At 41.9% G+C, this 25413-nt stretch overlaps 1 protein-coding gene across 2 annotated transcripts in view; it reads right to left on the bottom strand.

Moving 5' to 3' along the window:
• The window catches only part of GNA12 (G protein subunit alpha 12), a 42586-nt gene extending 17947 nt beyond the window's left edge, over positions 1-24639 (bottom strand). The window contains exons 1-2 of one of the 2 annotated variants that reach the window (XM_005504510.4): positions 23749-24598; positions 11790-12005 (exon numbers count right to left, since the gene is read on the bottom strand). In XM_005504510.4, coding sequence (XP_005504567.3) covers positions 11790-12005; positions 23749-24069 — 537 coding nt within the window. In that variant the 5' untranslated portion in view covers positions 24070-24598. Of the gene's footprint in view, positions 1-11789; positions 12006-23748 lie in introns of both variants that reach the window. The other variant, XM_065031456.1, reaches the window with a different exon arrangement.
• Positions 24640-25413: the final 774 nt, after the last annotated feature.

The raw sequence follows: 25413 nt of genomic DNA, 5'->3' as shown, positions 1-25413 counted from the left end.
CAGTCTTGTATCAAATGGAAAGCTTTATTTTTTCCAACCTCATGTGCATATGATTTATACAAATTGAGAACTATAAGCATCTAAAAACAAATCTAAAGCTAAAAAAGGCTATTTGAAATAAGTGAGTTAGCTTCCATCCTTAAGGCCTCATCTACACATGTAAATTCATCAAGTCACAGTGGAAACTAAAGTGTGTTTAACAAACTTCTACAAGCTGCTGAGCAGACTAGCCTATTAAAAAAATAATCCTAATTAAAGCCCTGGTCACATCCTACTGAACAGCAGAGAGGGAAACAGTCCAGCCACGTGGATGGCCATCTGAACTCCTTGTAAGCTTGAATGAATGTGCTGGACCGGGAGACAGAGGACCGAAAAAGGATATAGAAGATGGTTCTTTCGCCTCCAACAGCATTACTGATTCAGTACTGTAGTCCGACCAGACTGCAACGAGATTGACCAAAGTCTTAAATACACAGAATTCAGAGATGGAATTAAATGGGAAAGGGTACCATCAATAAACCACCATTTTTTCAGTTTGAGATTTTAGAGAGTTTTCCAAAGTAGAATTAAGTGAATCTCAAGGAAAGTGAGTCAAATTAAGAGGCTTTGGGGGTGGGGTGGAGAACGGACCTTCTAAGGACAAACACCAACAGTTTGTTCAGGAGTAAAGCCAAGTGAAGCACAAGTCCGCCACAGTCTGAACTGCAGGAATCTGTGTTGTATACAGAGGAGACATTTGAAAGGTGTCAATAAATTACTTCTCAGAGAAACATGTTTTCCACTTTCTCAAACAGAAAATCTTGCATGATGTTTCCAAGAAGTTTTCCTCCCCTCTCCCAAATAATAAGTCAATAGTAGAGCAAAATAGGTTTACTCCACAGAACTGCTTTAGGTGTAGCTGCAAACTAATGAGAAGGTGGAGCCCATGCTGCCTTCTGCCTTTGTAAAAGAGAACCCTCCCAATTCATGCAGGTTCTGAAAAAGGAGAAACAGAGTATTGAGCTAAGCTCAGTCTTTTCCTTTGAGAACACAAGAGCTCTGCTCCTTCCTTTAATGTTCAATTATCAGCTGGTTGGTTTGTGGTAGTACGGAGCCTTCAGAGATTTTTCTGGAGCACGATCATGTTCAGATCCATCCCTAAATCATCCGATCTATGAAAACCTCCAATACTGCGTTTCTTTCCTCTCTCTGTTCACCTCCTCCTCTACGCTCAATGGCTGTGAAACAGCCTTAATTTTGAACAGTATGCAAACACGCCAGATACTCTAAAAACTCTGAGCACAAACATTTGAAAAACTAAACAGCATCCTTGAGGTACAGGCATCGTCTTTCATTATCAGGAAAGACTTACGAGGACAGGAACCATTGCTTGGATGAAGGATCAGTAAATAGAGACACTGCCATCATTCCTTGGCAACCTGTGGGTTGCGGTGACTTGTGGTCACTTGCCATGGTGGCCACTCGCTCCTTCACCAAGCCCACAGCATGTACAATCAGCCATAGGGGTGCATTCTGCCTCAGATAAGCTTCCCAATTTACAGCAGAGCTTCCAAAAAAACCAGCTGTGCCAACATAAGCAAGAGCATAGCACAAAGCAGAACTCCCTAAACCACCATTTCCTATTGTTCACCGTGATTCTCAGAGCTCCAGCCTGAATTAAGCTCTGTCCTTGCACGACGGACCGAGTACACCGATCGATGTTTGAAGGCAATGCAGGCATGTCAGGGAGACAGCAGGAGCAGGGGAAGATAACAGAAATAGGTTAAAGAAAATCTTTTCAAGAAGCCACTGCAAAAGCATCAAGATTTGGATGGCTAGCAAGAATGCAACATTGCCAACCATGAAAGTTATCGCTACCTACCATACCTGCATTTTCCTTCTCAGCTTTCTGACGGGTCCTCGTGAAAACACACCTAGTTTTTAATGTTTTGCTTATTTGCTCATCCACCCTTATTACTTGTTCTTGATCCTAGATAGCTTACTATAAACTAGGATATTCAGGAAGGCTTGAAAGCATTCATCACCCATTGTCCTATTAAATTCAGTGGCCTCTTTGAAAAATCCAAGCTGTAAACTCTGTTTTTCCCTCAAGGAAACATTTTAGAGAATTTGGAAAGCCACTGAGGTCACCCTTGCTTGCTGTCCCGATTCTAGACAGAGAGGACAAGGTCTGGTACGGATACGAAAGAAAGCTGAATTACTACAGAGAACATACAAATGAGGTGCAAAAGGCTGACCTGTAAAACTGGAACTTTCTGATGTGTATCGACAGCACCGCTCTAATGAACACAATGAGCCACGTCAGGGAGATGGGTTTAACAAAAGCACTCACCTCTTCTTCTGCAATGCCTTTTTATTTTTCTCCACCCAATTTCCTGAGACCAGCCATAGGGTCAGAAAGCTGCTAATATAGCGCATAGGAAGCAGCAGAAGCCCTCTCTTTTACACAGCTACACCAGTCCTTGTTGGATCTTGCAGTGAACACAGCTTTAACACATCAAAAACTTCAAGAACCTGTATCATGGGAATACAAATATATGTCTCCATTTCAGCTATATCTTTCGATTAAATGGTTGAAACCAGCCTGACAAGTGAAGCTCTTCAAAGAGAAACTACTTTCTCTGATAGTTTTTAGACTCCAGTGTAAACAGATAAATATTAACATATATGTCTCTGCATAATGCAGGTATTTTGTTGCAGCTAGAATGAAAATCGTCCTCGTGCCACCACACTTTTAACCTATGTGTATGCTCATTACTCAGTAAATGAGCGCTCTCCTGCTTCCACCAAATTTCAGTAGGAACTTGTTCTTAGTCTCCCTCAGTCACACAAAGAGCTTTGCATCTTTAAATGTACTTAACTTGCTCAGACTTCTGGAATACATTCTCATTACTGGCAATCTCTATAGAGCTACTAGTTGCCAATTTTGAAATATTGACATCGATTAGAAACTTGCCGAAAATGAAATTGAACAGCAAAATCAAAAGCTAAAGGCTGCTCACTGGGTTGGATTTGTCTCTGCCCAGGCCTTTCCTGCACACTAGGAAGGGATAAAGAGCACTCCAGTGGTTTTTAGCTGCAGTTGGGTACTGGCTCAGACAGCCTGAACTGAAAGTTTCCTTCCTTGTTTCTCACAGCATGTGCCAGCATTTCTTGATGGGAATGCAGAGATTAATTACAGCTGTACTTGCTCTGAACAAATCCTTATATTCAATACAGTCCTGCAAGATTTAGAGTAGTGCTAATTAGGGCTTAGAACAACAATTCTGTAAAGACAGGCATACTGAGTATTTTTTCTAATTATTTTATGCATAATAAAATTAAAGCTCCTTTCCAGAAGAAGGGTGGCATTTATTCTCAAGAGTTGGGAGCCAAAAGGACTTTTCCAGTCTAAGAACATTTGATTTTGTGTTTCAGTGCTATTGCTAAAGGTAAGACATCAAACTATAACCACTACCACACGCATACAGAGGCAAGGATGAGTACAGTATTTATTCAGTAAATCTTGTGGGGCACCCAGACATTTATCCAATGGGATCAACATCTAAGAGGTAAAGACCAAAAAAAAAAATTGTTCTTAATAAAATACATGAGTGGAAAGAAACATTTCTACCAAAAAAGTGGCAATCATAAGGCAATATGCAATTTCCCATAATTAATTTTCAACACGGGAGCTGCATCTATGAAGTTGTTTCTCTCACTCACCTTAACCACACCAAAAATATAGTCAAGATTTATTGGCATCCAAGGGCCAAAAGCAAAAACTCCTACAGGCAGCCTTACAGAGCACCATAAAAATGCTAGGCTTTTAAATCTACCTCCATGAGCCTGAAATTTAAAAAGCAGGACCACACAAAGTCTGAATTTCAACCTTTCGGTATCCATAGACAGCAGGGCATCAATCGTGTTAATACACTGCACATTTTACAGCCTTTAGATGTGATTTTGTCAGAAGTTTTTAATCTTTACATAGAAAAAAGAAAAAAAAAGGAAAAATTGTGGAGTGCTGGGAATTCACTAACAGAGCACTGGAAGAGCCAGTAGCACAGCTCTTTTGATTCAGCGTCCATCTCAGTTCCCATATGGTAGGCATATCAATTTCTTGTTATCCACTTATTTATTATGTATGATCTGCTCATTACTTTCCAACTTATCCTCCCAATTCCATGCAGGCTACATTTCATCCAGCTGTTGCATTTTGTCATAACCTAAGGCCAGGAGCAATTCATGGCAGGAATCCTTTTATTTTCCACAGAGCACTCAGCACAGAGGGCTTTAATCCCTGGTTGAGACTTCAGGTAGGTATTGTAACAAATCGCTATTCTCTAACACTTTTCCATTTGCGGTGTTTTGAAAATGTCATAATTCACGACCTTTCTGGTTCTTGTTATTTCCTTCCAATAGCAAGAAGTATTTAAGAACAGCTAATAACTGTTTTACCCATCACACAGCATTCTATAGACGTTTCTGCTTGAGAGAACGGCTTCTATCATTGAGAAAAGATATTGCACAAGTGGATTTTGCTAGAATTCAAAATGATTTGCAGTGAAAAACTGCAGCGCGTCATTGCGATGTAAAATTATTTATGACCTCTGATTCTCTAAATGGTTTCGTATCCAGCCTACTTTAAATCCAAGTTCTTCTCACCTCTGTCTCAGTGGCACTTAAAGTAAAATTGAGATTATCAAGAGAAGCATTCCTTGGCGTAGGTGACAGACAACGTGCTCTGAAGGCATCGGCAGCTCTGCCTCCTGCTCCAGCTGAGTCCTGAGTTCGCATCTCGGTGACTGCCAAGACACACTCGCGCTGGCACAGCCAAACGTCAGACTGCTCAAGTTGCTCTGCTGGTGGCAGCAGGCCCATTAACATATCTCATTTGAGCATTTATTTTTAGAATACTGCAAATATAATAGGAGACGGAGCATTTAACTTCAGCAGATGCAAACTGACAAGCTATACAGCACTAGCCAATATCCACAGAGTTTTGTGCAAAGGTTTCCAGCTGCTTTTTGCTTTATGTTACCTCGCAATTTTTAATAAAACCCAAACTATAACTCACTAACTCTCACCTCCTTCAACAAAATGCCACTTTTGTTTGAGAGGTCTTACTTGAGACTTTGATCTGAAGAAATTTTTCCTATTTGGTCTGAGAGTCAGGATTAGAAGCCAGGGACTCCAACTGCTAATCCACAATGCTTTGCACTATTATACTTCCACAAGCAATTACCTTCTTTTGCTGTACAAAGATGAGCCAAACTCCATAATCTGACCACAAACTTTTGAGGTCTTGGGATTAGAGGAGAGAACTTGAACTGAGAATTTAAGTCTGGACCTCTGGCATTTCATTGCCACAACACTGGCGTAAAACCTAGCCTAGATATTTAACTTAAGAGAAACATCTATGTAAGTCACCCTGCTATATGACTCCAGAAATGGATATTATTCAAACTGCATAGATAAAGCCTGCAAATTAACGATCTTTTAAATTAATATGACATCTTATGTCAGATTAAGCCACTGTTTTGGAATTATAAAAAAATCTGATTATAACAGATTATTACTGTTATTTTTATAACAACAAACGAGTGACAAATGTAAGGAAAGGCTTAGGTTATATAGCACTATCACTCCTTAAGTGTAACAGCTAATTCCAAACAGGCCTATTTACCATCCACAGCTTCATAATGAACTGTAAAAAAATAAAATCATATAACATTGTTAGACACAGATGTATTGACTTTCAGCACTAATACTACGTAAGTACAAAATATCAAGGCTCAGCAACAGCAAACAGGAGTTTCTGGTTTGTAGCACTAGTGTCAGACTGCTCTGTCCCATCCAGATCTAGAAAATTAATTTTAAAATCCACGTAACTTCTCCAGCAATAACTTATTTTCACATGAGTTCTGCAAACCAGGGATACCCAAGCAAAGCTCAAAAGCCATTTGGCAAAGAGTTGCCACCTAGTCCCAGTTATGTGCATTAAATGGTGACAAGATTTCCCATGCTGGCCCTTTGAACAGTGCGGCTATTTCCTTTGTACATCTCACCAGCATTGGTCAAGCCCCAATGGATTTCACAGATGAAATTTGAGAGTTTCACGGCTCTGGGAAAAAAAACAAACTCCTCCTTACAGAATATGCAATGTTCATAGTCTCCTGTGTAAGCTCATATTCAAACAGTAGTTTGCAAAAAGAAAAGCTCATTTCTGTGTTATGGGCAATTGTGTAAGCTGGAGTTGCTGTGACGCTCCGTATTTCCTCAGGAGGAAGCGCATTAGCAAGTGCATTCTATCGATACCAGGCACAATGGCATTTATGCTGGGAGAAGAGCAAAATACCCAAACACGCTCTTAAGGCTAAATCTACTCTTAAAGCATCTTAAAGACAAATTATCAGTGGAAACATTTTACTTAAGAATGCAAGAAATCTCTATTAAAGCGTACTGAAGAATTCTGATGAAAGGGACCCCACTGCTGTGGATTTCATCTAAAGACGCCACTTCCAAAGTCACACACTCCTCTCGTCAAGTCCCTACTCTGCTGCCCAGCCTCTCAATTCACAATTCACAATGCAGTGCCACATAGGCTCCATATGCAACAGCAGCTGGTGTATTGTAGGATGATCAGGAGTTAGACATTACTGCCATATCTAGTATTTCTCTACCAAAATAAAGACATTTAAGCAACAGAGTGTCCACTTTAAATCAAGAATTGATGCCAATGATTAGAGCTTCACCTCCACACTGCTCAAAACACACAGCTGCATAAGGAAAATGCAGGAACAAAGCCATAGTAACGCAAGGAGCAGGCTGTACACTACACAACATTTCCAGCACACTATCTGCTCTGGCAGGCCTAATTTAACCACTTCAATTTATTTCAAGGGTCTGCTTGGAAGAAAAAAAAGCCCACCACATAGTTAATTTATAGGGGAGCAACTCGTCCCTATTACAAATATCTCCAAAACCTCCATACCCCAAACACCCAGAGAACAGTGAAGCGATATAAAAGAAAGGGTCTTTACAACATTTTCCAGAGTCTTCCCACATCCAAGGTTTCAGAGGCTCTTAGTATCTGAAGTATTACTGGAAGTGTTCCATACAATTCCCTGTACACAGATCTAAAAATAACTCTGGACACAGTAGTAAGTTTTTGTCTATATTTGCAAGCTACTTACTTTCCTCTCAGGAACCACTACTCCCATTAATGCTGACACTTTTTTTTTGAAGGAGCTATTAAAACATTAGAAATCCAACAGTGCCATGAACAGCAATAATAATACATCAATAATGATGTATCATGAATATATTCTCTATATTAAGAATAATTGCATTAAAACAGCTGTCTTTTGCAGCCTCCTTGGCTGGTCATGCCCTTTTCTGTATGAAGAGGAGCTGCTATCTCTAAGCACAAGTCAGAAGCCACTGGCTGCATGTGAATAACTCAGCACAGACGCCTTAACTGCAAATAGGCTTTGGAGTTCAGAGTAAACAGCCCCATCAATCCTGGAGAGATGAGAATACGACTTGTACCACAGGAGAAGTTCAGGAGCTCTTGAAATACATAGTTACAGGCTGGAAAGACTTGGTATTTTGAAGGGAAGCAGTAGAATAATTCAAACAAGACTTAAAAACAAAAAAAAACATTGTGCACATTTAAAAAAACTGATGAAAAATGTCAATTCTGCTTTAAGAACTGATGAAGCCAGATGATGGCCTTTGCAGATCTGCTCCTTGTCATTAGTGCACAATATTTGTATGTTCTGACCACGACAAAAAGTATCAGTTTCTTGCCTGACAGGCCCTATTTGTCCCGTTCTTACCCACAATGACATGAAGCATCCCAAGTTGCAAGAAGTCAAAGCAGTAGTTAACCTTGCTTCAGGTTTTGTTTGTTCTGGACAGATTAAAACAAAAGTGAATTGTTTCTAACATTGTCCCAGTCAAGACCTGGGAGAAAACAACAACAACCCACAAACAAAACCAAACCAAAAAACTGAAACAAAAACCACCATAAACAACCCCCACCAAAACAGAAACCACCCGACCAAAGCAGTTCCTACACTGGCCTCAGTCTCAACGGTTTATGACATAAAAGCAAACATCATTTACGGGTGCAAAAAAGCTTGCAGATAAGTGCACCTCAACTCCCAAATATACCAAAATACTTGTTACTAGGCTCAAACTGGAGAAGCTTCCATCTTTGCAGCTAAATCCTAACTGAAGTCCCAAGGTCCCTTCTCCAAGGAAGCCAAAATAGAATTTGTCTCCACCTGCTGGCAAGGAAGAATTAACATCCAGTTGCCCAAACTACCACAGGCAACCTCAAAAGAACAAACGTTACAGGATGCTGAGACATTTGACAAATGTATTCCTTTCCAACATACAGACAGAAAACGGGGTAGGATAATGAGGGCAAAGGAGAAGAGAGAAGAATCACATCCTGATTACAAAGGAATTCCTATTCTAGTTGTTAAATAAAACGAGGACAGGGACATGACAATGTAACCAAACATACAATGAAGCTTTTGTCCCCAAACTACTTGGCTTGCGTACAAGGAACAGAGGAACTTGGGTCGGTGGGGACAGGCTGGGGCGGGGAAAGCGGGACGCTGATGTCTGTGAAAAGAAAGTTCAATTGGTTAGTCTGCTTTAAGAAAGACAGTGAAGAAAAAAAAGCACCCTGCCACTGCAGAATCCACCCACTCACTTCTGAAATGCTCTGAGAGCCAGACAGGGATCTACTGCCAGCGCTTCCAGGCACTGAATATGAAGCAGAAAACACTCAAATGCCCAGAGGCGGCTTCTGTGGTCCCAGAGAAGCAACTTTCAGATTGTCCAGGGCTCTGGTCAGAGCCATTTGCTTTCAACAAGTTTGCTACTGCCCAGGCAGTCAGTAAGCTCAGCATTACAGACCATAGCAAGCCACCTGTATATACTGCAATTTTCAGCTCTAGTTCGCAAACTAACATGTTTTACTTTTTATTTTTAAACAAAGTCAGACAGAACTACAGAGTTCAAAAGCAGACCAATAGAATCCTGAGGCTTAGAAGCTAAAATAATATTTAAAAAGCTAGTGTTCAGTTAACTGTAAGACCAGAGTGGAGAAGATGCAAGTGCTGAGAAAGGTTGCAATTTCAAACATCGTCCAGAACCATTCAGAAAGATCAAAGTAATGTAAAGCTTCACATTTTGGTGATGATTTTAACACTAGTATAAAGATAATAAATTCAGTTCAAACCAAATATATTTCATTTAATAGCTCTCTTACACTAAATAAGAAAGGGAGTGCCGATGCAGAGTTTTTCTTTAGCCTTAGTTAAAATCAGTTCAGAAAAGATTTATTTTCTCAGAGTCCACTATATCCGGCTTCTATTTATTTACACGAGTCTATATCCAGAAAGGGTTTAAACTAAACGAAGGTATGGGTTTACACACACCATAGGCAAGTTTAAATAAGGCACCTCCTTAAACCACCTGTTTTCTTTGAAAATTTATGCAGGTTTGGGGGTGTTTTTTGTTAGTTTGTTTAAAAAATATATATAAAAAATAAAAAAATTGTACTGCTGCTAATCCATGTATGATCTTGGAATCAGATTTCTGAACCTAGAAGCAAGGCTTGGAATCTTGTTCAAGTTATTAAGGTCTTAATTTATTCAGTGATCAATCCAGAAGCAGCATCTGTATCCTTAAGAACAATCTATTACATTTTAAGAAAGTGATGCAGGAAGTGCTTTTGATTTACAATTGAGACACTTTATAACCTCCTGGTGTTGCAGCCTGCACAGTAAAATAATGGCACCCAGGATTTTCAAGCTGGCAGTGCCACAGGTGCAGGCAGCAGGATCACACACACCATATCATTGCACTATTGACAAGATGCCTGCAGCAGCTCCAGTTGCCCCAGTAACATTAAACAGGTTATATGAACGCCATCCAAAAAGATGCATGATAGAACCATACTATGACATTGAAGATGACAGCATATTAAGTGATCACTTGCATGCCTGTATGCTTGGGTTTTGTGGGGCTCTTTTATGTTTTGGTATTTCCTGTTTAATCCTGCTCTCAAAGCCAGAGAATGCAGAGGTAGGCCTACTACTCTTGGAATGCTATTTATTCAACAAACTGGACTTATTTTTTTCAAGTTTGATGCAATTCTATTGCTAATCAGTACAGGAATGAACCTCCCACGTGATCCCAACCTGAATCTCCCCCTAAAAACAAAACCCATTCTTGATCAAAGCATTTCCCAGAGAAATAAAAAAATCAGAACAGGCTGCTGATGCAATTATTGCTTATTATACTGGATTCTCTTAGTAGTTGTCTCATGTTAAATTCAAGTTCCCTGTGGCACGAACCAGTTTTTTGTTCCACATTTGAACAATACTTAAAACAGCAAAGTCTTAGTCTGTGTCTACAGACACTACAAATTATGGAACAATTAATCTTCTTCCCTCCCCCAAACATCCTCCCCCATCCCCAACGCCGTAACATGGAAATTGTTCCATTTTTAGCCTAAGGAAATTAGGATTATACAATCATCCTGCGACAATTTAACCTAGTCATTTTATTTAGTTTTTAGCCATTTACCAGTCTCAAGATACTTCAGAGGTAAATTTCAAAAATATAAGACTCAAATAGGCATCTTATTAGTGGAGACGGATGAGTACCTAAGGGCTGCAACATGAGTTTACCTACACCATTCGACACTAGAGAACCCAGGCAGAGGAGCAGCACAAGGAAACAAACAACAAGAATTTCACTGCTGAATTTCTCTAGTTTTTCTATAGATATATCGAGATCCATTGTAAGAGTCTAAGGGAGACTATAAAAGCCATGTTTCTAACATCTACTTAATTCCACTAACTAAACACTGATAACATTTCCAGGCATGAAGAATTTCAGGTTTAACTGTCTTGTCTTTTAAAGAAAAGCTGAGTGAAATTTGAGGACAGAACACCCAAAACAAAGAATTCTACCTGTAGATTAAAGCATCATTAAGATGTTAAAGTCCTAAAGATACTTTTATTAGATATCATCCCATACCATCTTCCAAAAACTAGTAACAGTGGCATTAAGTTGCATGGATCAGTACAGCATTTCACTGAAGAAAGAAGAGAAAGAAAGAAAAAAGCATCTCCATTTTGTACATAGCAAGAAAAAGGGGTGGATTATGAACAGCTGTCAGAAACATATTCCATACCAGAAGTGCAGCTATTTTGGCACAAGAACATGAAAACCTAATAACAAGAAAGCAACGAAGATAGCACATTTTTAAGCTCACTGTCATCTTTCAGTTTCTTATCCAAGTTTCACTTGCAGACGTCAGGATGAAAAGAAACAGCCAAATAGCAGCAGCCGGAATGGGTGTTGCATTCACTTGAAGAGATCTGCATGCAGGAACAGTTTGCCAGTATCAATATAGTGCAAGCTGGCAGGACTGGAAAATTACAAATTAAGTGTGCCTTCATCAGAGACCCACTATGAACAGACCTACTGAGCTACTAAAATATTTTTAGTTCAACCAATTCCTGCCTTTTTTGGTTCCTCTTGCTCTTCCAGTTTATCCAGTCGCGCACTTTTCCACTCCCTCTTACTGCCATGTAGTTTTTCAAGTTTGGCTCCAATTACCACTTGTTTTTGCTGCTGAAGTGCTCCGATTTACAGTATTACTACAAACAGCTCATATGATGGTTAAATCCTGCACGTAGCAAGCAATCTTTCAACAGAGAGATTTAGGCAGCAGGGCAATGCTTTCCTCCCCCCGTGCAGATGGACGTACTCACCAGCTGATACTCGCTCCGGCGGCTGAAAGCTTCCTTGATTCCCGAATCTCTCCACAGCGCGCCCAGTGCAGGTACGTACAGCTGGAAGGTGGCAGGTTCCACAGGCATCCCAGCTTTGTTTTCAAAAGCCATCAAAAACATCCCATGCTTCTCGTTCTCTGTGTACTGCCAAGGGATCCCCAGTTTGTCCCGTGCATCAACCAGAACCCTGCAGCCCTAAAGAATGATTCAGATAAGAAAGTCAGTGATAAAAAGATTAAAGTGTAAAAGGAGAACTCAGAGGTACTCGAAGCTATTCTTTTTTTTTGACACTCTTCTGGTGAGACTGAACTCAGGAGAGAATCATAAACACTGTTTATTGCAACACTGCCAACACAAATAATATAGAGTTTGCTTGTGTAAGCAACTTAGCCACAATATACTTCTCCAGGTGGAAAAAAATACTGGCAGCAACAGCTAGTTGCAACAAGCAATACAACCAACAGATAAAAACAAACAGCAAATGCGTAAGAGAAGTGGGAAATAATGTATGGTCCTCATAGCTGTAGTTTTAAAAGTAACACTATGTCTGAAACTGTATTATTTTTCTTCGAACTTGGGTTTTTAGATATCAAAAAAGATATACTACTTTTCTCAAGCAATGGATCAGAAGAACATTAAAAAATATTGTTGAAAGAATATTTGGTATATTCTGGTGAAGCAACGTATATTGTACATCCAAAAATCGAGGACACTTGGTAACTTCCAGTGCTGTATGCATCCACTAACTAGTTAAACACAGGTAAAAAAGCAGCAGTAGCAATAGCAAACTAGCAATACCCAAAAAGCACGTAAAGCAATACCCAAAAAGCACAATTTTGATGTAATCTACTTGGATGCTACAAAACACAATACAGTGTAAGAAAACACAGCTATCCAGCCTTATAGACTTTTCAAAAATGTGCTGTAAACAAGCGTTTTCTGGTGAGACAATCATCCAAATGGCGAGCTCCAGCAGGAAAAGCCCAGCAGCAAGAGGACTGAAGACGTCACATAGATTTCAAGGAACTGGGCTCAGTAAAGCAGGCGCAGTTTTCCATCAGCAACAGCTCACTTTTTGAACTTGCCACACGTCTGCTAAGAAGTCATGACAGGTAAGTTTTGATACTCTAATTCTGGAAAAACTATCGGGAAGGAAATTGATCTTGTTCTCAAGTTGACCTCAGGATTACTGAGACCGCTTAATTTCACATTTTGCTATTTTTATGGAAACTCAATTTTATTTTCATGGCAACAAGCCAAACACATGAGGTTAAGTAACTTTGAAATGTCAGTCTTGAACCTAACAACACCTATACTAAATAGCTTCAGACAGCCAACAGTTATTTCTCAATAGTAGGCACCATTTTAATAATGGATAGATCTATTAATGGTGGCTTAGCATCTCAAATACCATCTAATTCACAAATAAAACCTCTGGCTTATATTAAACTACATTTCTTATTCTGTTGATCTTTCGGTTTTACAGTTAAAATAAATTTAAAAAAAAAGAACTTCTGTTGCCACAGTTATTCACATGAACCACCACATTATTGGACAGGTTTTTTTTTTAATATATTAAGCTATCAAGAATGCATGTATGTTTTCTTAGCACTTGAACCTTTCACCTCTCCAGTCCTTTAACAGCAGCACACAACAAGAACAGTAACTTTCCCAATGGAAATTAAGACTGGAGAGGGAAGTGAGAAGCAACTTAGCGTGAGTGTCACAGAACAGGATCTCAAAGCAAAGCACTGCAGTTGTCACTATGCAACTGTGTTCCTCAAGTGCAGTTTCCCCAAAATGTAAATATTTATGAGACTCCAGTGTTAGTTACTTTCTTTTTCTAATACAGAGACTATATCTCCACAATACCATGAGAAGACTAAAACTGAATATATTTACAAACTGCTGCTTTAAATGCCAGACAAAACTAATTAGTAACTCTGTCATACAGACCAAAAGCCGTCTCTCATTCCTGGTTACAGAGTTTACCCTTTTATTAACAGAAGCCTTTAGATCTGCTTTATTTGAATGGTGTTAACAAATGTATGCATGAGAAAAAGGAACACAAGGTTCTCTCTCTGAATTGCAGATGCCTGCACTATGCAGACACTTGCAAACCCATCACTTGCCCAGAACATCCCAGCTGCGATTCAAAGCCAGCGTCAGCTCCCCCTGCTCCTAGCTGAGAACTTGCTTTTTTTCCAAAGCATCATAACCGAGACTGGACACTACTGCTTCTAGGTATTTAAAGCCAGGCTTGTTTTTGTTCAGCGAGAAGAAGCGTTTATGAAAAGAAATGGTTAATCTGTGCTCCCAGCCCACACAGCCAGCTCTGACCTTTCACCTGCTTCGGCTCCAGCTCTGCAACCATCTCAGCTCCGGCTTTTCTATCTCACAGCTCTGGGGCTGGTTTAACCCTTGCGCATCTCACAGCTGCTGTGGTGTTCAGAGCAGCTCAAAGGAACAATTCCTGGTGGGATGAAGCAGCACCAGGCCCTCGGTCTGGGCGCATCTCCCCCGCTGTCGCTCTGCCTTTTCCTGCTCCCACTGGAGACACAGAGGATCTCAAGAGACTGTTGCTAAGGAAAGTTTCATCCTTTGTTTGGAGAAAACCACAGAACAGAGTTTCAATCAAGGGCACAGAGGCTGCTGCAGTCCAAGAATAGTCACTTATGTGCCGGCTGTTGCTCCTTGGAAATGCAGGTTTGAATCTCCTGGGGCAAAAGAGGGGACAGAATCGAGACCTCACAGACCCCGCGCGAGTGCATTAACTACCACGAGGTCACCCATGGGGATCGTGTAGCATCAGCACCTTCCTCCGACTGTTTTAGAGAGAGAAATGGTTGCCACCATAGCAGATACAGCGCCCCAACCAGGGCAAAGTGTCAGATTGAGATGTAGAGATATCAGCATTAGCACTGACAAAAAAAGACATACATAGGTCAATTTTAAACACTGAACGAGGAACATAAAAAATAGGAAATGGGTTAGCAGGAACGCTGTCGTATGCATATCTACTGGAACAGCACCTCTCAAAATCAGAACTTTTAGAACACACTGGCTTTGAGCTATACACCTAAAATACATCAGGAGTAAAAGCTTTACATAATGAATAAAATAGCGAATGTTTCTTCCCCTTAGTTCTCAGCAGTTAAAAGTATTTGTGACTCAGCAAGATCCACAGTGACGTGAATTTAAGCTTAATATTTCTCCATCTCCACAGAACAGTTCTATAAATGCTACAAGCAGATGTCAGAAAGATGAGGAAAACCAGGGGGAAAGAAAAATCTCCAAATTTAGATACCGTGTATTTCTATTCTCGCCTTTCAGAGTTACTGGTAACACTATTTATTTTCAGTCACAATGAGCATTTGATAGTTCTGATTTTCTTTGACTACAGAAAAATGTCAACCCACTCTTTCATTCAGACGATTGAATACTCTCTGCTACAATGTTGTTTTCAAATTTAGAATATGGAAAAAAATTGTAGCAATAACTTTTCATATTAAATAAACTTCTGCACAGTTCAACTGATCTAAAGCTTTTGTGCTGCAGTCAAAACAGGACACAGAATAAGCACAGGTGGAATGAACAAAAATTCACAGATAAGAATAGTGTCAAGTATTAGAAAATGGCAAAAAAGCAGCATACTGGAAGCATCAGTTGGGGATGTTCTGTTCCATTTCTTCCCTAATGGCTTTTAATATGTTCAAGTCACTGTATAAATCCCTGGCATGGAGATAGGGTAGAACCAGAAAAGGTGCAATAATGGTGTGACACATGATCTAATTCAAAGTATCCTATACAGAAGGGCACAAACGGATTTAGAAATCCACAGCTTTAAAAAAAAAAAAAAAAGGCAAGCAAGACATGATATATCAGAAATCAACAGAAATGACAAACTGCTTACAAAACAGGAAAAGATTATTCTTTCCCTGCCCCTAGCTAGACAAACAGTAGTGGTTCAGCGATACAGTTATTGAACAGAAGGTTAAGCTAAAAGAAGGGTTTTTCCTGTACAGCCCCCAGTAGGGCAAACTCATTTACACAGGATGCTGGCCAGAAGTATAAATGGGCTAAAAAAGTAATCAAGACAAATTGAAGGAAGAAAAGTCCAAAAAGGACTATTCGATTACATTCCAGATGCAACTCCTGGCTCGAGAAGTTTCCGAAACCAAAGGTTGCCAATAACTCTATACCAAAGTATCATATTGCCTGTTCCTGTACCCATTTTTTGGCTGTTTTTTTTTCATGTCAGAGACAAAGCACCAGATCCTTGGCCTGACAGAGCACAGCTGTTCGGCACTAAGCGGAATGTGTGCTACTCACCAGAAGTATGAAGGTTTCGTGAGCAAAAACACTCATCATTAGGACTGGCTCAAATATATTTTTTTCTCCTCTACTTTTGAAATTGTTCTAGCTCTGCAAAAAATCAGGTCATCTTGTATTTTAAAATAATAATTAATTAAATGATTTGGTGGGAATTATTAGAAAGGTTATTGCCAGCTATGTCACTTGAAGGCAGCAACGCTTGCCAATACATGAGAATAAGTGTCACGGTATTTAAAGAGGAGCTTGATTTAAGAGTATCTACACCAACAGTTCACAACATTCACGTTATAAATTATTAAGTACTTGTAGGGTTTCTTATCTTTAAAAATCTCCTATTTTTTTTGTCAGATGGACCAAAATAGAGGCTGAGCGAACACACCATAGTTAAGCATCAAACACAATGGAAACAACAGGTTTGGAGGGCACTTGCTCATACGCAGGGGCAGGTTCTTCCATGCCCAAAGCAACAGTCAAATAATCAAAAGATATTATTATTCTAGTCAAGTGTCTAGAGAAAACTTGCAAAACTACTTAAGAGTTTGTATACAAACAGAAAAGTCTGCTACACTGCATTTTATCAAAATAATTTTAAGGAACTACTACTGGGTATGAGATCACAGAGAACAGAGGCACTGTTATATGTGAAATACTGCAGCAGCTACTTTCTAAGCTTTTACCACTAATACACTGCTTAACCTCATACCAAAGCCCTAGATCACCAGCACCTACATCACTCATGAAAATTGTGACAGAAGTCCTGATCACTGCTGAATATTGGATCAGGGACTCTAAGTCACAGGTAAGAGGCAATACTGTCTTCTCCTCTGGCTGTAAACCAACATGAACGTCGGACACAACAGGGAGACACACACATGCTGCCTACTGTGTGTTTTTCCTCATTGTTGTTGACAAGGGACTGGCAAAGTCCGGGGATCACATTTCACACAGATCAATATAAATCTGAGCTAATGTCAAAGAGAGTGCTCCCACCTTGGTGAGGTATTTCTAATAGGCCCTTGTGCCAGTGGAACAGCACAAAGTGAAGCAGGTTTACGAATGCAGGTCCAGCCGGAGCAGCAATTCTAACTGTACCCAAAAAACTGCAACAGCTCCATGATCACTGGTGCCAATTCAAGAGAGAGAAAGCTGAATCACACAGCCATAGATGGGACTGGACTTTTCAGCGGCAATGCTCTTATTGGCAAGTAAAGTAAGATGATAAAATGTAACCTACGTGTATTTTTAGAAAATTTCTCTTAACCTTCTAAAAAAAGACATTTTCAAATACAATTTTTAAAAGTAAAGTTGGCAGTGTTTGCAAATATAGTCACGTGCACTTCTTTTAAATTGCTGTCTGAATACCAGGAAGAAGGTGACCTACCACGAGAAAAGTAGGAGCAAGACAATCAGATTTTCACAGCATGCTATCGTAAAAGCATTAACAGTGTTTTTATTTGATCTGTGTCCTTGGAATGTTACAGTCAAGGTCCCAATGTCATTAAGGATGAAGTTTCATATTACAGACCAATCAGTCTAACAACTGATTACCATCAAAAGGGGCATCTTTCCTGGCAGTGAAGTTCCACCCTCTCCTGTCTGATGGGTTTGTCATTTGTCTGACCCCACAAGCCAATCCAGTGAGCAAACACCACCAAAACCCAACTCATTTATATAGAAAGTGGCTTCCACTGCCTATATTAGTTTGCTGTGTGACAGACATGAGGGTAGGGGTGGGAACAGCACCAGTTAGCCCAGCTAGACAACAAAAAAGCTCAACAGCTCCGCATGTATTTTCACCATTCACATACTCCAGTACCACCCAGGTGAGAGCAAGGTAAACAGCAAAGATGACCTACCTTCCAGCCCAACACACAAATAAAAACCAGGAACAAAGGGGAAGTGTCATTTACCTAGTCCACAGGAACACAACATTAAGAAACATTTGGATTAGCCACTGAATCTCTGAATTGGGAGCAGCAGTCATGTCTGCTTGTCTGGAAACTCTGAAAAGAGTCCTTGTCTTTGACTGAATCCAGCAAAATTACAATAAATGCAGCAGCAGCAGAATATTCTCCCTGCAAGCTTTACTTGCAACTAGGCACAAAGCAGAGAGATGATGACCTCGGAGGTGACGACCGCCGCAGGACCTGAAAAAATGTTCCCAGTTGGTGCTTTCGGAACTACATAACTGGGTTTCTCCTTTTCCCAAGACCATCGTGCTAATATGTAGTTTGTAATTAGTTCACGCTTTCAATGGAGCAGAAGCAGCATCTGCAGTTCCAAAAGCATCCCAAAAGCCAGCTTTTGTAAGACCCCACGGTGCTGCCCTCAAACATACTGCTACGGTACCCAGCAGACATGCTAGACTGAAGGGAAGGGCCTTCAATGCTCAGATAAAACCAGTTCCTCACACCCACAAAGGTGAAAAAAAACCCAGGCAAGTGAAGGAAACTCATTTGGAAGCTCTACAGCCTCTGATTCCATCTAGACTTTTTTCTTGTTGTAATTCATATTGAACTTACTTTTTCAAACAATGTGTATTAGTTTGCCATCGCTCCAAAGTTTTCTTGTAAACACTTAGTAGCACAATTTGCTAATTTCTTTGTCAATACTGTTTCCAAGTGAATTATAAAAATATATGTATACTCAACTAACTGAATAAAATGTAAGCTCCCAAATTTAGTCACTCAAGTGACTAAACTTTAGTCTGGAAAACATCAAAGTATGTGTCTGCAGTCTCCAGGGACTAAGTCATGTTCTGCAATACTAATGACTGCATCACAAGAGCACTGTAAGCTCTATTTTGGAACAAAAATGAATATTTATCATTTACTATTGACCACTACTCGTCTTCCACTACACACCCTGATGAAGACAGATTGTTCTCTCTCAGCCCAACCAAGAGACACCCCAAACACAGAGAGACCACTAGAGGTGACAGAATTTATATTTAAGACAGAAAATACATCCACTGGTAGTTAATAAGATCTTCATTGATTAAATGAACCTGGAAAAGCAAGACCAACAAGACTTATATTTTTCTTAATTTTCCACATAATTTTGTGACTAATTTTCATTTTAAATGAACCACTAAACAGTAAAAGCACAAAGCAAAGATAATCAGATTTAAATATCAGTTCTATTGTGGAACTTTAGCACTCGTGTGTTAAATCTAATGGAAACGCTCCTAATTAGCCACAGTACCTACAGAGTATTCTCCTTATCATTCCTTTCAAAAGAAGCTGTCCCAGTGGGAACAAGACTGACACTGGCCTGCAACAAATTACTCAAGTACAGCAAGATCCCAACTTGGGAAAAACATCCTGGCTGTCACTAGCATCACCTCCTAACAGGTTAGCAAATTGATTTGCATGTAAACCCAAGTAATGTGTCAATTTAAAGAGTAACTAGAGTTCATACAATAGAATGATTTATTACCTCTGCCCTTCTAGGCTATTAGAAGAAATAGGTTTGCATTATAAATGACCAAGCAATTTGGTCATTTAAAGAGTGTCGCCCAACCAAACTGAGGAATATTCTTCCCATTTCCCAGAGTTTGTATCTGTACCAGACTGAAATTTCCAAGTTGCAAGTGAGTGTTCTTGTTTTGGTTTTCAATGACAACTACACAACTACCTTATAGTCAGAGACCATAACAAAAATCATAAGCCCATTCAAGGTATACGGAGTACATGCAACAACAAAGCAGAAGCAGGCTAGGTTTAGTATTGGTTGCAGAAGTCCAAAGTTCTTCTTAAAACGGACTTCAGCACAGGCTACTCATTCTGTACACTTCACTGTCACTCATAGTCAAGCTGTTGAGGAGAAATGTTCTCGGGTATGCCCACCTGTATTGCAACTGCTCCCAGAAGTCCTAAAGATATATCCTCAGGGTGTTTTCATGCTCAAAATCTTCGGTTGTTTTCTCCCCACTCAGAGACAGAAATGAAGTTACACATCATTTCCTGAGTAGTTCCTTCTGTCATAATTCCAGGCTTTTCAATTTTGTAGTCAATCATCATAATTCAGGCCACGGACAACCAAACCACACTCATGGATGTACTGAAACCTTGAACTGGCTTTTTCATTTTCAATACGGAAACTAACATTACAAAAAAAAAAAATAAAAAACTCAACAGACTATACTTCAGGCTTTTAAAAGTTGAACTTTTTTCTCTCTTCAGATTGAAATCTCCCAAACAAGCTGGTGCAAGTACCACTCCAGTGTTTGTAGATTAATCATTTTCCATGCAGCTAAACAAGGTTTTTTTTCAAGCAGCACAATATTCTCATACTTGAAAGAAACAAACAAGCATTTACACAAGGAACATCAGAGCCATGATTCATTGACTGTTATCAAAGCAAGGGTGTAGAGTAGCAAGGCCAACCCATGTGTTTTGGAAGGTATCAAAAGATCACTCCAGCTGCAGTTGGAAGGCACCAAACATCCATGTAACACTAGCAGCTACTTCTTAGATTTGCAACTTAAGATACTGAAAAAGTTTCCCAGATTACTGTGTATATCCAAGAGTTGCCTTAAAATTCAGGCTGCAGCAGCTGGCCCTGTCCTCTCCGCTTTCCTTTTTCAGGTGGGTGTGCTGAAGTCCTGAAGCCTGTGTACTCATCCCAGAACATTAACACTGCTGCTTTTCACTTCAATCATCAAAAAGTTCCAGAAAGTTACTTTGAAACTTAGCCTCGATTAACAAGCAAAACCCTAGTTAACCGATGACTATTTACCTAAAACCAAAGCAAAACTAATGTATTTGAAGACCATCCCACAAATGCCAGAAAAAGCTAGCAAGGCTCTGAGCCATCACCTGTACTAAATGGAAAAGTAAATTCTGTATCATAGATTTATTTCATTTCAGCATTTTGTTTCTAACTAGGGTTTCCCAAAGTGGGGGATGAGAAACAGAACAGGATAAGGAAAGAACTCAGCAATAAGAAGATATCAGAAAAGCAAGAAGCTGAAAACTCAAAATAAAGCGGAAGCTGACACTAATGTCAAGTCATACTTAGCACCGTTATTTTCGAAGAGGTTTCAGGTTCTGCCCGCTGAATCAGTTCCTTCATTCTTTGTACGCTGTACAGACTCCCTAAATACTACTGCAATAAGCACTTTAGAATTATCAAGTACTATTGAGAGACTAGTAACACTCCTCCTTCAGTGAGAAGTTTAGTCATGGTTGGAAAATGAAAATTGACCATTTAATCCCAGAGATTTACACTGCATTTCTAACTCAGATCTCAGTGCTATACGAGCTTAACAGAACCATTGTTTGACCATGCCAAGAACAGTGTGGAAAAAGGGGCTAAGGTTGCTGCAGCTGTACTTCATAACGTCAAACAGATTTATATGCTATTTTATAGGATCATTTTCATTTTGCAATGTACATGTATTATAAAAATTCGTCTTATATCCTTTCTTGTAAGTTAGATACATGGTGATCTCTGCTCCATTTAGTCTTAATGGCTGATCATTCTAGCCTGAACTTCCTGAAGAAGTGAGAACAACATGTAGTCTAAACACTTTATTATAGAAAGAAGGGCAATCAGGTTCACTTGACAATTTACATTGTCAAAGCAGCAAAACAAGTTTACTTGAAACACTTTAGAGTTTTCTGCAGAACCAAGTTTACTACAAGGAAATACAACACAATTACCCTAAAATAAATGCACCGGCAACACTACTCTGTTTTGAAAGCCATGTAATTCTGTCTTGATATTTGATTTCTTCCTGACGATTATGGTAGAACATCAAGGTGCTATCAGGTTTCCTTCAGATGAGCAAAAAGAACATCTACGGCTTTCTCCCCACACTCCAGTCTCAGACCTCCTTCCCACCAGAAAACTCATTTAGTTTCCTTTGTTTGCTCTTCCTCCTTCTGCATACTCTTTCCATAGCGACCAGTCCCAGGCCATTCCCAAAAACCTACGGATGAAGAGGAAACTCTATTCTTATATGCAAGAGCCATCTCTGTCATCCAGAGAAATAAGATAAGCAAGAGCCTGACAGATGCTGGCCATGCACCTAGAAGGGCAGCCTAACCTTACGCTCCAAAATCACAAACTGCAAGGCCAAAAGGTTCACTTTAAAAATACTTTCAAATTTTAATTTGATGATTGGGAAGCTTAAAAAGGAGTTCAGCTGACAACAGTCCAAGGAGTGTTGTCAACTACCACTCTCAAAATCAGTACACCTGACTGCTACCTTGGGGATCCGGATTCTACTCTAAGTTCTGCAAATTTGCCCAAAGCCATCCAGCAGACAAATGTTTCAAGTGCATAACTCAGTCTCCACTACTACAAGATGGAGACACTTTCCAAATCATCCTAAATTCTACTGCTAAAAGCTCTATACCTTCTGCATATATAAAATATTACAATATTTTACCCTAACTAGTCATGGAGTAGCAGCATTCTTTAAAAAAAGTCATTGCATGCATGTACTTAAGTGCATATTAAGCTTCTATTTCAAACAAATCTGAAAATTCAGAAGTAACTCTTGTTATCTTTAACTTGCACAGTTCCCTTTTGCTTTTATTTTCTATGAAATCTCACAGAGCCTCAAAAATCCATGCCCACATAAGAATGGAGACAGCCTAACAGCAAAACACAGGCAGGAAAGTAGCAGTTCTTTTACAGAGAGATTATGATGATGAAGAGAGATACATTCTCACATGTGCTTTTTATGCATCTTCAGGGATTTTCTGAAATACAATCACTCCTACCTGCACAGAGCATCAAAGCTTGTTTCCCAGAAAGAAACAGTATTTGTCAAGGCTGATTTTCCTTACCTCTCTGTAGACCAAATGCTCTACCTATAGACTTTTTCAGTAGCCGCTATATTCTCCAGCCAACAGAGAAATATACTACCAACACTACGAAGCCTGGACATGCATTAAACAAAAACTTTTGTGCAAAGGTACCAAAACAAAGTTTTGCTTCGTAACATCCCACCCTATCCAACTCTAAGGGCCCAGACTCCTGTGTTTCTAAAGATGTACCAAGTAACTACCCCTCACAGCCACAGCACCTATGCAGGGACCCATTTCTTGTCCCATCTCGGGATACACAGACTCAGGGCACTTAGTAGAGGCACAGAAATTCCTCCTCATTTCTTCAAATTTGGAAGTTTCTCCAATTCTGACTTAGAAGATGCTCTCACAATGTTTTTTCCAGAGCACAAGCCACACCTATATCCTCTTTCTCCTGCGTTTCCACAAAGCTTTTCTCAATCCCCTTTGCAGGGAAGTTTCCTTTGGGCCTTTTTCATCGAGGCCTTCTGGAGGATGACGCTGGAAACCCAGAGCCTCGCCTCCCACAGCCCGCCAGGCAGCGGCACAAAAGGTACACGCCTTCACAAACACCTGCACCGCAGAAACCCCCTTCCCCGCACAGAGGGCGCATCCCAGAGCCGCGGCGGGGAGCCCGGGGGGAGCAGCCGCCGCCCCGACCGAGCTCACGTCCTTTTCCGACAGCAATGCTGGGCACGGCCCAAACTCCCAAAACTGTGTCGGCGACGGCCTTCACCCCCGGCTGCTCCAGGCGAAGGCGGCTGGAGCCGCCGTTCCCCCCGCCCCGGCCCAGGCCCTCTCACCTTGAGGATGTTCTCGTAGATGGTGGCCCGGAACTCCAGCAGCGCCTTCTGGTCAAACTCGCGGCCGTGGATGATCCGCATTTGCTTGAGGAAGGTGGACTTGCCGCTCTCGCCGGCGCCCAGCAGCAGGATCTTGACCAGGCGGCGCACGGCCCGTCTCTCCCGGGCCAGCATCGCGTCGATCTCCCGGCTCCGCCGCCGCGCCTCCCGCTCCGCATCGCGGCTCCGCTCCTTGCCCTCCCGCCGCGACTGCTCCCCTGCGCGGCCCGTGGCTTCGGCCGGCAGCAGGCAGCGGCTCAGGGTGCGTACCACGCCGGACATGGCGGCTGCGGGACGGCAGGAGCGCTCACAACGCCGCCGAGACCCCAGCCAGCTCCGCCAGCATCGGGCGGAGGCCACCGAGACGCTGGGACCCGGGAGGAGGAGCAGTAGCCGCAGCCGGGGGCTAAGAGCCGGGACCGCCCATTCCCCTTCTCCCGGCTCGGCTGGACGACGCTGCGGAGGGAGGGGAGGCGGGTGCGGCCCGGGGAGGCCGGCCGGCGGGAGGGGTGGCGGCGGCGGGGCGCGGCCCGCAGGCCCTGCCCGGGGAAGGGGGCACCGCTGCCCCGCTTCTCTCCGAGCGGTGAGGGGGCGCCGCAGGACCGTGGAGCGGCGGAAAGACGCCCCCAAGCCCCTCGGCTCGGGTTCAGCCAGCGGCCGCCTCCGGTCCCGCTGAGGCGCGGCGGGGCGGGGGACGGCGGAGCCCCCGGCCCCTTCAGTCAGGGAGCGCCGCCGCCGCCTGCGGAGGGAGGTGCCCGCCTAGTCCCCCGTCCCGCTGGCGCTGAGCCTGATTGGGCGGCAGGAGTGCCGGTCTCGCCTCCCTCTCCCAATTGGAGAAGCCGACATATGGGGTGGGCTAGGCGGACGACAGGGCTCAAGGCAAGGCAGGGCGGGTTGCGCCGGGAGGGACAGAGCGGGGGCGGGGACGTGGGCGGAGCTTCCCTGCGGGAGGCGGAGCACGAACCAATCAGAGGCGAGAGGGCGGGCCCCTGAGCGACATGATCTCGTAGAGGGCGTGACGTCAGGTCCCGTCCCGGGCCGCCGGCGGGAGGGGGCGCTGGGGCTTTCCGCGGTACCGGAGCTACCGGCGGGTCGGTGTTAGTGACGTGCCGGGGAAACTCGAACAGCGGGGGGGCAGCTCGCACTGGAGCGATTCAGCGGCGTCATGCAGTGACGTATAGAAACGCGTCATGGCTGACGCCATCAGAGTACCTGCAGTCAGGGCGCTTCAGCATCCCCTGTGTCTTCTTCAGCCTGCTTTAGAGACTTGTCTCTGCTGCCCCGGGGACTCGCTCCCGAGCGGTTTGGGGACAGGGGCCATGGCCGGTGCTGGAGCTCACTGCTGCGTGCAGCGGTTTTCTGCATGGAATTTGATTTCTTGATTGACGTCAGGTGTAATTCCTTGCAAAGCATATTGAAGCAATCTAGTGCTGGGCCGATGATGAGGCGGGGATTAAAGTATCAAAGTACACAGCTGAAAGAAAATCCCCTTGGTCTCCTGATTAGGTACTGGAGGAAAAAAAAGAACACAAACAGATTTTGGGAAGCAGCTGGTATGTGATCACCTAGGAGTGGCTGGGATCCCAGACCTTCTGTCTGCAAAGTGAAATCATAAAAGACATATGT

This window comes from Columba livia, chromosome 15, assembly GCF_036013475.1.
Source record: "Columba livia isolate bColLiv1 breed racing homer chromosome 15, bColLiv1.pat.W.v2, whole genome shotgun sequence".
Taxonomy (NCBI): domain Eukaryota; kingdom Metazoa; phylum Chordata; class Aves; order Columbiformes; family Columbidae; genus Columba; species Columba livia.
This window is presented reverse-complemented; position numbering and strand designations above follow the sequence as displayed.